At 37.7% G+C, this 18,534-nt stretch overlaps 1 protein-coding gene across 1 annotated transcript; it reads right to left on the bottom strand.

Annotated features, from left to right (window-relative positions):
* Positions 1–906: 906 nt before the first annotated feature.
* On the bottom strand, positions 907–3,600 carry LOC122053672 (hydroxycinnamoyltransferase-like). The gene is made up of 2 exons (XM_042615670.1): positions 3,139–3,600; positions 907–1,925 (listed from the first exon to the last, which is right to left on the bottom strand). Exons 1-2 carry the CDS (start codon positions 3,553–3,555, stop codon positions 1,017–1,019), a joined length of 1,326 nt encoding a protein of 441 aa, XP_042471604.1. The 5' UTR covers positions 3,556–3,600; the 3' UTR covers positions 907–1,016.
* Between the last annotated feature and the right edge of the window lie 14,934 nt (positions 3,601–18,534).

The following is an 18,534-nucleotide window of genomic DNA, read 5'->3' on the forward strand; positions in this document are numbered from 1 at the left end:
CGCGAGCAAGAGATGATGGGCAACGTTAAAGATCGTTTAATGATCATTATTCGCCAACTATGAAACGCCAACGTTTCACTCACTGCATTAATATTTAATTTATTGTATTCGTTACACCCTTAAATAAGCAGTAAAAAGTTTATATGGCAAAATGTTAGTTGTTTCACTTAGACAAATTTTGTCCCGACCGGTCCAACATTCAAGGCGCACAGGTCGTGCTTGCACACGAGTCAACTTGGTTTAGTGCAATCCGGACCCTAAATTTACACCCTCCTTGCGCACCCACGTATGAGAGAGAGCATCTCTCCATGCATTTGTTCACATCGTCAATACATGTAAATCAATATAAAGCAACCGATATGTCTTGAAACTCCCAAAGTGAGACTAAAGTCTCATTCATAATGGAGCTTCATGTCTCTTCCAACTCTTCTCCATTCACATATATCCAACACATTATCCATGTGTTTGCCCACATCTTCTGAGTGAAACAGCTACATTGCGCATGTCTTCCGGGAGTAATGGCTACATTACCCTTGTTATTTAGGAAAAACGAGCCCACATCTTCCGAGAGTAACGACTACGTTACTCACATACTTAAAGAACAATGGTCCGATAAGCCACGTAGGATATGAGTCACAACCAAGGATGACTGAGATGAAGGACTCTGATGACCGAGTTGTTGTAGTTTGGTAAACTGAGCCGGAATAATCGGGTTGACTCGAGTTAGAAAAGTCTAATGGACCACATCGAAGGAATCTAGTTACTTGAATCAACAGAGTTGGATTGATCGAGTCGGAGGATTATGAGAAATTGGTCTGACTTCCACCCCTAATTGACCTAACTCAGCCACATGTAACCTCTTATATCCACCGCATCAAACAATATATATTTATTTGTATTCTCCCTACTTTTTCACACTTTAATTTTTAAGATAAAAATATGTAAAACATTCTCACACAACAATATCACGCGCACGAAAGCATGAACTTAAATTCCAACACAGCAATCCGAAAGGCTTAGATATCATAGATGAACTCCTGGAACTTCACCATGTGATCAGGCTGCAAGGAGATGGCGACCAAGAGGCCACTATCCCCGGCGGCGCTTGGGAGGACGAACGCCTTGCCCTCGTAGCCGATGCGGCCCGGGGCCAAGAAAACTGGCCGGCCCCAACCGAAGTCGGCGTCGTAGATCGGCAGGCCCACCCAGCTGATGAGCCCGAGGTTTGGGCATCTGTATGTGTGCGGGCCCTTCACCAGAGCCTCCAGATTTGGCTGCATCTCCAGGTAGTCCAACGCCGACTGCATGTAGCCGGCGTCCACCCTCAGTATAGCCTCCTGGATCGTCTTGGCCGCCGGGGAAAGGCCGCCTTCTGGAGAGACCACCTCCCCCGCTGCTGCAATAGGCGTCGCCGCGAAGATCACGTTCCCAAAGTAGCCCTGCGGAAGCGGCGGTTGGATTCGCTTCCGGCCATTGGTTACAATGTACATCCTGGTCATCTGGTCAGGCGGGAGACCGCGCGCTATGCACGCGCACCGCCAAACGTGGGCCGCGATGAGGACATACGTGCTGTAGCTGCCGCCCGAGGGAGCTTTGGCCTTGAGGAGGTTAAGCTGTTCTCTGGTGAATTTGAATACGCGGACAGCAACGACTGAGCTTGGAACTACTCCGGCCGAGTTGACTTCAACGGCGGCGGCAGAAGTGTTCATGGAAGGAGGGGGCTGGTACTCGACGTGATCAAAAGAGGGGCTAGGTGGGTGGCGAGCGCGGAGGAGGGTCCGATCAAAGAATGGCTGGACAGTGATTCCGACGCCGCGGGCGATGTCGGACCAGGAGTTTATCAAGTGAAGGGCAGAGAAGCCGTCGACGACGTGATGCTGCGTGCCGAATCCCAGGGCTGCACCGCCGCACTTGAAGCGCGTGACCTGTGCATGCATTGATTCGATAAAAATCTACAATTAGTATAGTCTAAGGTTTAGAATTTAGGGTTTAATTTTATGATTTAAGATTTGGATGATGGTATTAAAGTTAAAGAATTTTTTTAAAAAATAAAAAATTACAGGCTCACAGAAAAAGTCTTACCAAATAAGTAAAATATCAGACTATAGATATATAGGGATTGATAAGGTACGTTCCATATATCAGTGGTTATCCATCATCTTCACAGCGGGACTCCACCCCTTTCATATATATATATATATATATATATATATATATATATATATATATATATATATATATATATATATATATATATATATATATATATATATATATATAAAAGTGGTCATCCACCATCCTCACAGGACGCAGGACATACATTTCCTTGAGGCACAGTTAAAATTCTCATGAGATGTGCAACCTAAGGGTATATATATATATATATATATATATATATACACGATGACACTAGTATATATAAAAGATTTTGATATCTTACGCGCCCGCACAGTGCGCGACTGTGCGCGCAGGATATCACTCGTTTTTTTTTAAAAAAAATTTGAATTAAAAAAATTTATTAAAATATTTTTTAAAAATTTTATTTCTAGAGTTCAGACTTTGAGTTATAATTTTTAAGCTATTTTTTTTAGATTTTATTATTAGAGTTCAGGCTTCCCAATTAGGTTATACTATTTGGTTTTAAAAAAATTTAAAATAAAATAAATTTAAGTATTTATTGAGTATTGTAATATGTTGAGGAGATATATTAATGTATTAGAAATTTATATACGGAAATGTTAATTTTTTTAATTAAAAATATTAAAAAAATAAAAAAATAAAAAAAAATCGGGTGATTTTCTGTGCGCATGCACAGTCGCACACTATATATATATATATATATAACAATATTTATGGTTTAATTAATATTTTATGTAAATTATCAAGCACCTCAAAGTATTTGACAATTACCTCTCTCTATATTAAATTTTGAGTTCTATAGATTTATCCAATACTTTTTGCTCGTCAAACATTCCTAAAAGTGCTTGATAATTAAAGTCAATTGAAGTTATATTTAGTCCACTGTTAATTAGTAACGAATCAGTGCCAAGTACGGTATGTTCTGTTTTTAGTTATCTATTCAGCTCTTATTTTGAACTGCCACAAATTAAAAGAACTCAGAAGAAAGACGGGAAACACCTGGATGATCAACAGCGGGAAAGCAGAGATGCCGCCGGTGTAGTCTGCGTTTGGCTTCGGGACGAGCTGCTCCATCTCTTCGGTGGGTGCGCAGTCACCGAAATCGTCCACCGTCGCCTCCGCATCTGCCTCCACAAACAGCGCTCCCTCGCCGTTGCAGTCGATCACGATCCGGCCGTCCTCACCGCGAGCCAACCGCCCAGCCATGGGATAGAAGGGCACCAGCACCCGGGCCAGCGCATCGCGCAGCACCGCCGCGTCAAAGAAGTTCGCCGACCCATCCGTCCGGTAGAAGAACACGCTCATCGTGTGGTGACGATGCGCCACCTGATCCACGTTGGAGATCCACAGCCGTCGCTGCGGCGTCGCTTCCGCCGGCCTCACCATCGTCGACCGCCGTACGTTGACAACCACCATGGCTAGCTGCAGCTCCCTTCTGCAAATTAATGACGTCCCGGTTCAGTCGTCACCGCTATGAACAAATAATTAAACGCGCCGGAAATCAAATCCTCGATTCTCCAATCCATGATCTAGAGACGAATACAATGCAGCACATCTATTTCCGACGGGAAAATCAACGTTAAATGGAAAATAAAAAGCGAAGAAAAAACAAATTAATGTACTTGAGCTGAAAATCATTCATTCCTTACCCCAAAAAAAATGTCAAGCAAGAGGATCCACTTTTCAAATTGAACGATAAACCGCGAATAAATACCCGAAGGAAGCAAAGCCGGATCGGTTACAAGAACTCCACGAAGCAGCTTGGTGGGCCATGCCATCGCGTGGCCGAGAATGGCAACCGAGTCATGAGTTAAATCGGCGTCGTGATCGTTTCGTTCGAGAAACATCCGCCTGGATCAATTAAAGAGAGCAGTGGCACCCACAGCGAATATTCTGGATCTTGGTCTTGCCCGTACGTCTGTCGTCCACATAAACCACCTACCTCACAAAAGTACCACCGGCCATTTCTAAAAATTTTAAAAATTACATTATATTTATTTATTACAATCTTTACTAAAATTATTTAGAATACTTTTAAATATTTGATTCATTTAGAGTCGTGTATAAATCGTGTTATTTTAATATATTTATATTAAATTTATCAATCATCGAGAAATAATAATTAAATTTCAAAGTCATGCTTATATTGAGAGCTGCTTTCCCCCTCCCACCTCTTCTCTCTCTCTCTTTTTAATTTTATTTATTTTTCATTTAGTTTTATTTTTTAAATTAATTGTATTTAAAAATAGCTCTCATATTTGTATATTTTTAATTTTATTTAGTTTTGTTTTTTAATTAATTTAATTTATTATTTTTTTATCAATACGATATTTTTTCAAATTTTATTTAATTTTTATTTAATTTTATTTTTAATCAATTTTATTTATTATTTTTTAATCAATACTTTATTTTTACAATTTTATATAAATTTTATTTAGTTTTATTTTTTTAATCAATTTTGTTTATTATTTTTTATCAATACTTAATTTTTTTTATTTTATATAAATTTTATTTAGCTTTATTTTTTTAATTAATTTTATTTATTATTTTTTCATAATACTGGTATTTTTTTTCAAGTTTTATTTTTTATTGATTTTATTTTTTTTTGTTAATCAGTTTTTTTATCAATTTTTTTATCAGTTTTATTTTTTAATAATTTTTTAATATGTTTATAATCTTTTTTTTATTTTTAGTTATAAATTTTAGGAGTTATTATTTGTAAAAATTCTAAAAATATAAAAATATAGATCAAAATAAAAATTATATATTTAAAACTAACAAAAATAATAACAATTAATAGTGAACATATTCATAACTTAGGAACAAATATTTTTTTCCAAATGAAGAGTACATGTAATTATACAAAAAAACACGAAAATATATAAAACTAGAAATTTTAATCAATATTGCCTCCAAATTCTGCTCCCAACACGTTTGGTGGTGGTGTACCTATTATTTCGTACCACAAATGAACACATGTCCTATAACGAGTGACTCATCCTTTAGTTTCATACGAAGAATGTTGCCACCACCACATTGGAATAAGTGGTACAAGGTATTGAGGATGTAAGAAAACTTTTACAAAGTGATGCCAACATGAGCAATAGCTATTTCTTAGCGCTCTTAGTTTAGAACTGGAGGAGTTCTTAATGGAAAGTGAGTAAAACAACTTCCAGCATTCTCACCAAATGTATGCAGTACAAGATTGTACCTTGATGCAATGACAATTCCCAAAGGCATAGAGTCCATCAAATACATTTCTGGTGCCCATGGCTCGAACCAATTCAATGAGAATAATAGATTGATTACCAAATTTTAATCTGGATAAAGTTGATCATATGGATCCTTATTTTGTTGAATCTTTTCTATAAGCTCGAATCGTACTTGAAACCAACCTTCTTCACCATACCCAATTAGTGCAACTATTTCCCTGAATCCACGATGACCATCAGGTTGAACATCAACAGTGTGAGAAATATAACGCTGCAGAGGCACATGTAATTTCTCAATATAAGTATCATGGATGGGTGGAACTTGAGAGTGATCATGGGTCGTTTGAGTATTGCAAACCTTCGACCCCCTTCCACGTCTTACTCTCCCTCGAGATGTTACAGTCCGTTGAGAGACCCTAGATCCTTAAGTGGATGCATCTGGAAAAGAAGGTATGCGATGCCCACTTTGCTCATCTCTACCCGTAGGTCGACCTCTATATTCTGTGTTGTATGAAAGGACTCGAACTGTACTTTGAGATGAATCTATCATATCGAAAAACTTGTCTATCATATGCTCTCGCATATGTGGATTCATCCCATCTAATATCTCAACAACGTGGGATGTCCTATTAGGTTGTGCTCTCTTGTCATTAAACTGATGTACGTGCATCGACAATCTCCTCTAATGAGCGGTGATACTCTGAAGCGAAATTGGAATGGAAAAGTAACGGTAATGCGCAAGATCATGCTTGCATGACAATCCATATACAATTTTGATAGAACAGTTGCATTTGTCGACTAGCTGGTGAGATGCTTCCTCAATGCATTTTAGTTGATCAGAAATTAACTCCATTGCCTCTAATGAAATCCAACACCTTATTTGACTGAAAATGTCATCATGTAAATGTTGATGACGTGGAATGTTGAGAAATCTCTCGAATGACTTCTTAATATGCTCGAACTGAATTATCAACATCTTATGTATTTTTTCAAAAGATGTCTGTAGGGATGACATGGTATCTCCCAAATATAACTTCAGTCTCACATGCGCAGACTCTACCCTGTAATAAAAAAATATATTTTTTTTAATATTAAAAAGAATTGAAATAGTACAATAATGAACAAAATTTAAATAATAAAACTATAAAGTGATTATACCTTTGATTTGAATTGCTCCCAAGGTGCATACATGTATCAACCCATGCTGAAACAAACCGTTCTTTGTAAGGGTGTAACCATGTATCCCAAAGGTAATTTAGAACATCTCAAATCGTTGATACTCCTTGCGCATGACATCCACTTCTACTGGTAAGACCATTGTATCAATAAATTAATGAGTGAGTATCATGATGCATAAAAATGTTGTCACTCGAGACTAAGCATAGGGGCGCATTTCTTCATTACGCACTGGTTTATGTGACAAATACAAAAGATGTGATGTGCATTAGGAAAACATATTTCAATGGCATTAATAAGCGCCAAATCTTGATCTGAAACAAACACCAATGGCAACGATGCCTTCTTTTCAACCATCCACTTTTTTAAGATACATAATGCCCATGTCAGTTGCTCTGTCCTCTCATTACTAAGATATACGAATATAAGTGAGTAAGTTTACATTATGGATGTGATACTCACAACCTCCAATATTTGTATCTGATACTCATTGGTCTTGTATGTGGCATCAATGATCAACATAGATGAAAAGTTGATAGATAGCTCTAGACTTTTTGGATGAAGCCAAAGAATATATGTGATTTCGTTGGTGTCTGGATTTGTACGGTAATTATGGAGGTATTCTTTCTTGATTAATTGGTCCAAGACATACTGAATAGAATTTAGGCTACCCCGTTTAGTAGATTTATTTGTGAAAATGACATTGTAAATGTTTTTGATCCCCGTAGTGTTTGGTGGGTCTCTTTCCTTCAAAATACTAAGAATTTCATGAGATGTGGTGTTGTTGTCCATGTCGAGCACAAAAATTCTTTCTCTATTGGTTTTAACCTATTCGGGTACTCATGAATATCAATATATTTTACTAATTGATGATTATGAAAACCATAAACAACCCTTAAACCCCACATCACATCATCTAGAGGTATTGGTATACTTTGCAACTCAAATGGGCATTCACATTTTTTAGTCCCAGTATTTCTTTTTAAGGATTGTCCATCAACTAGATATCGTGGCGGTTTGCACTTTCCACCTCTTTCACACATAAGATGGAACTTTGATAGCTTGTCACCTTTTAAATTAGTAAAATTTTTAATAACCATTATAATATCATTCTTCAAACTAACTGTCTTTATCTAATTATCATATATTCTCTACTTTTAAATATCTATATAAAAAAATATAACAAAAATATATAAGTATGACATTATCTAATCTTAATATAATTAATCTACTTATAAAATAAATAACGAATATACATAAAATAATGATAATAGTTAACCTGATCTGTGGTAAATTCGACTGTATAATCAAGACTATTGTTGGAGATACTTTCTTCGTTAGGAACATCATTCTCAATTGACCAACTATCTGAAAATAAATCCAAATAGTCATTTATAGTTTCCTTCTATCAATTACAAAAGGTAATTGCTAAGAAGATAACTATCTTTTAGGAAGAGAGAAGGAGAGGCTGAGAGGGAGATAGCAGTGGAGGGAGGTGTGATTGAAGAGTAACTAAAAATGAAGTGTGAGAGGAGGATTTAAAGGAAGAGGTTTTGACATGTGTCAAGAGTTGAAGGGTGGGTAATTCAAAGGGAGGGGAGGTTCTGACATGTGTCAAGGGTTAGAAGGGATAATTTAAAGGGAGAGAGGTGTTTTGACATGTGTCAAGGATTGGAGGATGAGTAATTTAAAGAGAGTGAGGAGTTCTGATATGTGTCAAGAGTTAGAAGTGAGGTAATTTAAAGGAATGATAGATTTTTACATGTGTCAAGGGTTGGAAGGGGGTAATTTAAAGGGATGATAGATTTTGACATGTGTCAAGGGTTGGAAGGGGGGTAATTTAAACGAATGAGAGATTTTGACATATGTCAAGGGTTGGAAGGGGGATAATTTAAAGGGAGGGGAGTTTCTAACATATGTCAAGCATTGAAGAGGGGTAATTTAAAGGGAGAAGGTGTTTTGACAGGTGTCAATGGTTGGAGGATGAGTAATTTAAAGAGGGCGAGATATTCTGACATGTGTTATGTGTCATGGGTTGGAGGGAGGGATGATTTAAAGGGAGAGAAGGTTCTGACATGTGTCAAGAGTTGGATGAGGGTAATTTAAGTGTCGAATTAGGAAGGTAATTTAAAGGAAGGGAGAGATTTTGACATATATTAAAAATTATATAAAATAAAAAAATTGATAAAAAAAATGATCAACAAAATTGATTAAAGAAATAAAACTAAATAAAATTAAATAAATAATAAACAAAATTAATTAAAAAATAAAACTAAATAAAAATTAAAAATATATATATATAAGTATTAATGAAAAAATAATAAACAAAATTAATTAAAAAAATAAAACTAAAAAAATAAATAAAATTTTAAAATATATAAGTATTAATTAAAAATAAAAAAATTAATTAAAATAATAAAACTAAATAAAATTAAAAAATATAGATAAGTATTAATAAAAAATAATAAACAAAATTTATTTAAAAAATAAAACTATATAAAAATTAAATAAAATTAAAATATATATATATAAGTATTAATGAAAAAATGATAAACAAAATTAATTAAAAATAAAACTAAATAAAAATTAAATAAAATTTAAAAATATATAAGTATTAATGAAAAAATAATAAACAAAATTAATTTAAAAAAACTAATTAAAAATTAAAACAAAATAAAAAAAATGAAAAGAAGGGATAGAAACATCATTTGAATGAGAGAGTTCTAGAGTTAGATAATCAAATAAATAATAATATATTTCTAATTTATAATATATTTATTTTAAGCAACGTATAAAAAGTTTTGAAATGATGAATGTGAAAAAAAATACGATAGAATTAAATTATATTTTAAACTAATGATTAAAATATCATCATGTGATTTATCGTCAAACGCTTTGAAAAATATTATCATCTATACCATTAATAATATAAAGATGATTAAAAATATCTTTGATAATACATTATAAACAAAACTAATTATTTTTATTACATGTTAATTGATCTTGTCCGAAAGCTTAGTCAAACGGATCGTCGAATGAGATGGATGAAATGTTGATCGAATCGTGATATCCCGAAGGGAGGGTATGCTGAGATAGTTTCTATGGTGATCAAGTCGTCAGAAGTCCTCTGGTCAACGTTATCTGCAACCAGCGACCGGATCACCTCGGTCTCTGATACCCCGATCCTCGAGGCATGCAGATCCAACGAATATATAAGTAACAGACTAAAACGTATAACAATGAAATGAATGTAGATTGAGTACGAAGAACGTACCCTGACCCAGGGGGGCACCTTTAGGTGGATCGGTGAGTTGGTCGGGACATTGCTCGAGTTATCGTGACCCGGAAGAGCAGATGACTCCCAGCAGGATGAAGAGTTGGATCTGATGGCACCTAGTCGAGTGCGACCTGGATCCGAAAGACGACATGCAGGTCGGTGTTAGGACCTTGACGTCCGCTAGAGGGGGGGGGGTGAATAGCGTCTCACCCAAAACTTTACTTCCTATAATGTTAGTGCACAGCGGAATACAAAAATAAACTAACAAATACGAAAGTTAACCTAAAACAAGAAAGAAGAAGACAACAAACCAAACACAAACCCTAACACAAGGTGTTTACGTGGTTCGGAGATAACTTGCTCCTACTCCACGGCGTGTCCGTAAGGTGGACGATCCCTCAATCCGTTGGTGGATTAGTCCCCGGCAAACTCCGGCTAGCTCAACCTCCTTGTGGGTGGAGAAACCTCACCACAACTCTAACCAAGATCTCTTGGCACACAAAGATCTCTTGAGCACAAGTAGACTACTAATTAGACTTTAACCAAGTCCAATTTCGTCGCCTTGGCCGGCCATACCAAGCTCCTTCTTATAGAGCTTGGAACAAATCAACAACCTGATTTGCCCGTTACCAGTCGACTGGTCCTTGCACCAGTCGACTGGTGCCAGCCCAACGACTATCTCAACGGCTCTGCTATAGTGCATCAGTCGACTGCTACAGTCACCAGTCGACTGCTACAGTACGCTACAGTACGCTGCAGTACTGCTACAGTACCCCTAATTCTAGGATTTTACCTCGAGTACATTCACTCAGCACTCGTTCTCGCCCGACCAACCTAGACCTAGCCTTCTAGCCTCCTCCATCAGCCTTGCGTCCCTCGGATGCCTCCCCATCTTTCACGTCTTGCCTTCTGGAGCTTCCATCGGCCTTGTCATTGTTGTCGGGTCTTCCTTTGCCAAGAGGTCGCACCTCCGGAACTTCATCCATTGCCAAGTCGCACATGGACTTACGTTGCCAAGACTACATGCTTGGACTTACACCGCCAAGATCACACTTGGACTTACGTTGCCAAGACTACATGCTTGGACTTTCACCGCCAAGACTCACCCTTGGACTTTCCTTGTTGTGCCTGTATCCTGCACACTCACAATGCATATCAAATACAATAATAAACCTAACTTAAACTTTTGCCCAAACATCAAAACTTAGGGCACCTAGATTGTTCCAACAATCTCTCCCTTTTTGATGTTTGGCAACCTGTTTAAGTTAGGGAAACATAAATGCAATACATATGCAAATAAATATGCAAATCAACTCATGCATAAATAATGGAACTAAATCCCTAGGCTCCCCCTTCACCTAAGCTCCCCCTTGAGCTAGGATTTCCCGCAAAGGTAAACTTCTCCCCCTTTGCCTAAACAATCACTCCCCCTTCACCTAAGCTCTCCCTCGAGTTAGGATTTCTTGCAAAGGTGTATAGGTTTCCCACTTAAACCTAGACTTCTCCCCCTTTGCCATACATCAAAAAGAGCTCCAACAATATCCCAATTGTTGAAAACATGTCATCCAAATTGACCCTAAACTCATGTATTTATCTCCCATGGATTTCATACATTTAAACGAGTTGACACGGTCAAGAACAACGTTGAAAAACATTTTTAGGCTGGTATCAGTCGACTGAACTAGGTACCAGTCGACTGCCCCCTTCGACAGAACCTTACAGAAGCATTCTGTGGTCGAAATCTACTGTTACCAGTCGACTGGTATCGAAAAAATAAGCTTATAGAGACATTCTGTGCTCAAAAACACTGTTACCAGTCGACTGGTATCTGCACCAGTCGACTGGCACCCTGTTTCTGCAAAAATCAGCCTTTTCAGGCCAACTTCAGAAATGCACCAGAAATTCCCTAGACCTCCAAAAATCCCCAAATTTTGTAGAGAGGTCTATTGTACCCTTGTCTACTTGGGAAAAATATATATAAAAATATATTTATCACAGATCCCAAGATTGACATAAAATTCAAAATTAGCTAAATAGTTCAATTGAACATTGACCTAAAGTCCTAGTTTTGACTTCCTCTTGATGTATCTGCCCATACTAAATCACAATACTTCCCTAGCATGGGTTTATATGACATCTATACATCAAAAACTAATTTTTATGCAATATGACCCCTAATGCATATTTTCATGCATGAAACATATCCCAATTGTGCCAACCCACTAGGTTAGAGACTTAAGTCTGTCTCCTAACCACTTGGCACATTTGATAACCCATATATCATGCGTCCCAAAAGCTCTTCCTATCCTTAGGAATCTTAACCTTAGTCACCTCCCTTGGTGACTCATCCACTATGGCTAGGCCACTTCGATGCACCTCGGTTGACACTTGGCCTCCTAAACTCACATTCTTAACCTTAGACACCTTGTCTTTGATTAATTTCTTCTTGTCCTTAATCTTGGACACCTCATCCTTGCTATAATTATATGCTACCCTAGCATATTCCTTCTTATTGACCTTGGATGACTCTCCCTTGTCCTTAGTAACACCTCTCCTACCAATGTCATGTGCTACCTTAACACTTGACCTCCTTTTGGTCTTCGAAAAGATTTTTATGTTTTCAAATAGTAACTCCCTCTAAAAATATGGTCAAACTTCTATCATTGCACCAACAATGATTTGGGGTTCTTAAATAATTAGGAAAACCAAAACTCGAAGTTTTGAAGTTCAAAGTTCAATAATGAAACTAAACTTCAACCGAAACTTCACTCTAGTTTTTCTTAACTAATCCATACTTGTTTTCATCATGAAAACTCATGTAGACATTATTTAGGGTATACTTTATCAGGGAAAAATAGTTTTCTATGAAAATACTTTCTATTTTCAAAGATTGACACAAATTTGAAAACTCTTGAAAACTTCAATGTTTTCTCCTAATTTGTGTCTAATTTTTCAATGATGATTACTATCAAAAGATAGTCTTCACAAAGGTTTTTCAAAAGTATTTTGAAATCATTTTCAAAACCAATATCCAACCACGTTCTTTGGGCTCAATGCACATGACTTGTACATTAGCTTTCCCAATGATTGGAAGATACATAACTATGTGTTTTGATGAACCTAAAACTCAACAAGATGCACTAGATCAACATCTTGAGTTTTGTTCACCATCTTAACATCTCACTTGTATCTAACGTGTATTAAAACACATACAAGTCACCTTATAGTTCTTTGTGAGATGTATATTTGGTGTTGCCCTAAACTAAGGGATCATGCATCTCTATCTAGGCATTGTAAAAATCATGATCATCCATCTAGGATGTCACTTGATATGATCCCTCTTGTTGGAACACTTCCATACATAATAAATGCCTTTTGTCCTTAATCACAAGGAAATTGACATACTGCATGATGATTAATGACAAACATCAAAATAAGTAATTTTCAAAAGCAAAGCATGTTATAGCTACATGATGTATGTATGACATGACATGGTATTTTTATATTTTTCATAATAAAATGTGAATGCTAAATATGATGTCATGACATATGATGGGCAAACAATCATGGCAAGTTAGCATAAATAAAATTTACCTAAATTACCTATCTAAGTATTCTTAACCCTAGCTAACTTAAAATTTAACCCTACATTGCCTAATTTTATCAAGAAAATGTCAAACCCCAACTTGATATTTCTTTAATTTCTTTCTAAATTTGTGCCATTTTAAGTTAAACAAATTCCTCAAAGTATGACACATTTTACTCTTTCCAAGAGTAAATGAAATCAAATTAAAACTTAGATTCGCCTTTAACCTTCTAAGAAAATGTCAAAACTCCAACTTGGCATTTCTTATCCTTTTCTAAATGTGTCAATTTAAATTAAGTTCAAAACCTCAAAGTTTGACACATTTTACTCTTCCAAAGAGTAAACATCTTACATTAGGACCTAGATTTTCCTTTAATTATCCTAAGAAGATACCAAACCCCCAATTTGGTATTTCTTATGTTTTTCCACATTGTGCCAATTTAATTCAAACATAATTCCTTAAGATTTGGCACATGTTACTCTTTCCAAGAGTGACAATTTGGATTAAGGTTTGCATTTCCCTTAATTCCATAAGAAAATGTCGAATTCCAAATTTGGCATTACTTTTGCTTCTCTCTAGTGTGTCAATTTAAATTATATTTAACTCCTCAAATTTTGACACATATATTACTCTTTCAAAGAGTAACCCAATAACCTTTTTCTTTTTCAAAGGTTAACAATAACCTTAAAAATGCTCTCAAGTGTCAACTTTACAAAGGTTGGGTTAACTACCTTTCCAATTGGAGTTGACACTCTCTAACCTATCTAGGGTGTAGAGAATATGCTCCTAGGAACCCAAAACCTATTGGTGCTCCTTGGATACTCTAGGTACTCACTAGGGATGACTTCCATAGATACCTTCCTAAGGACCTTTCTAGGCTTCTTAGAAACCTTGGTCACTTCCACTAGGTCACTTCTAGGGCTAACTCCCCTTGTAACCTTATTTGTGACTTTGTTTGGCCTTTTTGGAGCCTTAGTCACCTTTACTAAGTCAACTCTAGGGATGACCTCCCTTGTGACCTTCTTTGTGACATTATTAGACTTCTTAGAAGTCTTAGTCACATTGGTCTTTGCAAAAGTACTCTTAGGGACAACTTCCCTTGTACTTTTAGCTTGACCACTAAACCTAGGGTTGGTCCCATAACTATATGGAACCCTATGAAAGGAAGTCACATCCTTCTTGGCTTTAGGTTTGTATCCCAAACCTATATAGCCATTGGATGGCTCTTGTCTAGCTTTTCCTAGGTTATGCTCATTTTGACCCCTAAGAATATTTTCCATTCTTGCTAGGGTTCTTTCTAAATTATCAAGTCTTGACCTCAAGACTTGGTTTTCCGTCATTGAATCCATAGACTTGGATTTTTCTTGACCCCTATGAGTATTTCTATATCTAGGCATATATCTATAATCCTTAGAGTTATTGCCTAAATTATTATTTACCTTCCTAGCCTTAGGTGTGATAAATCTAGCATGAGGAGGGATATATTTATCCTTAGATTTATCATGCATTCTATTTTTATGATAAATAGCATTATAACGATTTAAATTTGAACTAGCATTCAAGTTAGGGTTTACCTCCCTTACCCTTGAAGCTCTCTTCTTCTCCCACTTCTTCAAGTGCACCAATTTCTTGAGCTCTCCTCTCCTTGGGCACTTTGTGTGGTAGTGACCCCACTCACCACATGTAAAGCACCTAATGTGCTTCTTCTCCTCCTTCTTCTTCTTCCTACAACTCACATTAGTTTCTAAATTAACTTTAGTGAGTTTAGGGTTTACCTCCTTTACCTTCTTGAGTGAAGGACACCTACTCTTGTAGTGCCCCATCTTACCACACTCAAAGCATTTGATGTGGTCCTTTGTGCTCTTCTTGATAATTGAGGTGGAGGGTTGAGCTTCCAAGATCTCCTCTTCCTTGGATTACTCTTCTTCCTCTTCACTTGAAGATGTCGATGATTCCACTTCTTCCTCCCTTGAAGATGTGGATGATACCTCCTCATCTTCCTTCTCCTCCTCGGATGTTGACCTTATGTCAACATCGGATTGGTCATTCTCTTCTTGGACCAATGAACCCTTCTCCTTGGACTCCTCTACTCCTTGGAATTGTGACGGGTTTTCATGATAGGCAATGATCTTTTTCCAATGATCACATGCACTTGTGCATTCACCTACACTCACAATGATATTAGAAGGTAGTAAATTATTCAAAATTCTCGTTACCTCCTTGTCCGCCTCCGATTGCTCTCGTTGCTCTTCGGTCCAATGCCGAGGTCGGAGGCGTTTACCCTTCTTGTCCGTAGGAGCTTTAAATGGGTCACTCAAGACAACCCATTGATTCCAATCCATTTGGAACCATGTCTCCAACCGCTTCCTCCAATAATTGAAGTCTTCTTTGTCATACGGAGGTGGAATTTGGATATCCCATCCGAGCGGTCCTTCGGACTCCATCTTCTTCTTCCTCTAGCTTCTTGCTCTCTTGGCGGTTAGTCCGTAGAAGAGCGACCTCGCTCTGATACCACTTGTTAGGACCTTGACGTCCGCTAGAGGGGGGGTGAATAGCGTCTCACCCAAAACTTTACTTCCTATAATGTTAGTGCACAGCGGAATACAAAAACAAACTAACAAATACGAAAGTTAACCTAAAACAAGAAAGAAGAAGACAACAAACCAAACACAAACCCTAACACAAGGTGTTTACGTGGTTCGGAGATAACTTGCTCCTACTCCACGGCGTGTCCGTAAGATGGACGATCCCTCAATCCGTCAGTGGATTAGTCCCCAACAAACTCCGGCTAGCTCAACCTCCTTGTGGGTGGAGAAACCTCACCACAACTCCAACCAAGATCTCTTGGCACACAAAGATCTCTTGAGCACAAGTAGACTACTAATTAGACTTTAACCAAGTCCAATTTCGTCGCCTTGGCCGGCCATACCAAGCTCCTTCTTATAGAGCTTGGAACAAATCAGCAACCTGATTTGCCCGTTACCAGTCGACTGGCGGTCGGCTATTCACACCCCCACTCTCTAGCCGCATCCGAAGGTCCTAACGATAGTAACGCTACAGTACTGCTACAGTAAACCCTAATTCTAGGATTTTACCTCGAGTACATTCACTCAGCACTCGTTCTCGCCCGACCAACCTAGACCTAGCCTTCTAGCCTCCTCCATCAGCCTTGCGTCCCTCGGATGCCTCCCCATCCTTCACGTCTTGCCTTCTGGAGCTTCCATCGGCCTTGTCATTGTTGTCGGGTCTTCCTTTGCCAAGAGGTCGCACCTCCGGGACTTCATCCATTGCCAAGTCACACTTGGACTTACGTTGCCAAGACTACATGCTTGGACTTACACCGCCAAGATCACACTTGGACTTACGTTGCCAAGACTACATGCTTGGACTTTCACTGCCAAGACTCACCCTTGGACTTTCCTTGTTGTACCTGTATCCTGCACACTCACAATGCATATCAAATACAACAATAAACCTAACTTAAACTTTTGCCCAAACATCAAAACTTAGGGCACCTAGATTGCTCCAACAGTCGGGACCTCGCCATGCCACATCGACCGGGATATGATATCAACACATAGACCGAGATATGAGATCGACATGTAGGCCGGGATATGAGATCGATACATAGGCCGGGGTATGAGATCCGTACGCAGGCCGGGATATGAGATCGGCACGCACACCGAAACACAACAATGGTGCAAAGGTCGGAACACAATAGCGAGATGCACTATGGATGTAGCTCGGGATACGACACACAAACTATATTGTCACAGGGGTCGGAACACAACAATGACACAGAATCGAAATCGGGGCGAAGTTGGCACGTGGACTACTAACACATGGATTGCTGGTGCGTGGAGGCTGCCAGCGAAGGAGGCTGTGGCGCGTGGTGGCTCATTATATTTATTTATTACAATCTTAACTAAAATTATTTAGAATACTTGTAAATATTTGATTAGTTGTGTATAAATCGTGTTATTTTAATGTATTTATATTAAATCTATCAATCATCGATAAATAATAATTAAATTTCAAAGTCATGCTTATATTTCATATTTATTTATTACAAAAATTTTAAAAATCTTATTTCTAGAGTTACATAACCAAATAAATAATAATATATATCTAATTTATAATATATTTATTTTAAGCATAGTATAAAAAATTTAAAAAAGATGAATGTGGGAAAAAAATTTGATAGAATTAAATTATATTTTAAATTAATGATTAAAATATCATTAATCACATCAAATGCTTGAAAAATATTATCATCTATACCACTGATAATATAAAGATGATTAAAAATATCTTTGATAATACATTACAAACAAAACCAATTATTTTTGTTACATGTTAATTGATCTTGTCTGGAAGCTAAATCAAATGAATTATCGGATGAAGTGGATAGAATGTTAATCGAATCGTAATATCCCGAAGGCGGAGGGAGAGTATGCTGAGATGACTTCTATGTTGACGAAGTTATCAGAAGTCCTCTGATCAATGTTACCTGCAGTCAGCGACCGGGTCACCCCGATCTCTGGTACCCCGATCCTCGAGGAAGATCCAACGAATATAAGTAACAAATTAAGACGTATGATAATAAAATGAATGTAGAGTGAGTACGGAGAACGTACATTGGCCCAGGGGGGCACCTCGGGTGGATCGGTGAGTTGGTCAGGACATTGCTTGAGTTATCATGACCTAGAAGAGTAGATGACTCCGAGTAGGATGAAGAGCTAGATCTGACAGCACCTAGCCGAGTGCAACCTAGATCCGAAAGATGACATGCAAGTCGGGACCTCGCCGCGCCACGGCACGCAGACCGGGATATGACATCAGCACGTAGGCAGGTATATGAGATCGACATGCATGCCGGGATATGAGATTGGCATGTTGGTCGGGATATGAGATCGACATGTAAGCCGGGATATGAGATCGGCACACAGGCCGAAACACAACAATGACGCAAAGGCCGGAACACAATAGCGAGATGCACTATGGCTGTAGCTCGAGATATGACCCACAAATTGTATCGACATAGGGGTTGGAACACAAAAGTGACACAGAATTAGAATCGGGGCGAAGTTGGCGCATGGACTGCCGACACATGGATTGCCGATGCGTGGAGGCTGCCGACGAA

The sequence above is a fragment of the Zingiber officinale genome, chromosome 3A, assembly GCF_018446385.1.
Source record: "Zingiber officinale cultivar Zhangliang chromosome 3A, Zo_v1.1, whole genome shotgun sequence".
Classification (NCBI taxonomy): domain Eukaryota; kingdom Viridiplantae; phylum Streptophyta; class Magnoliopsida; order Zingiberales; family Zingiberaceae; genus Zingiber; species Zingiber officinale.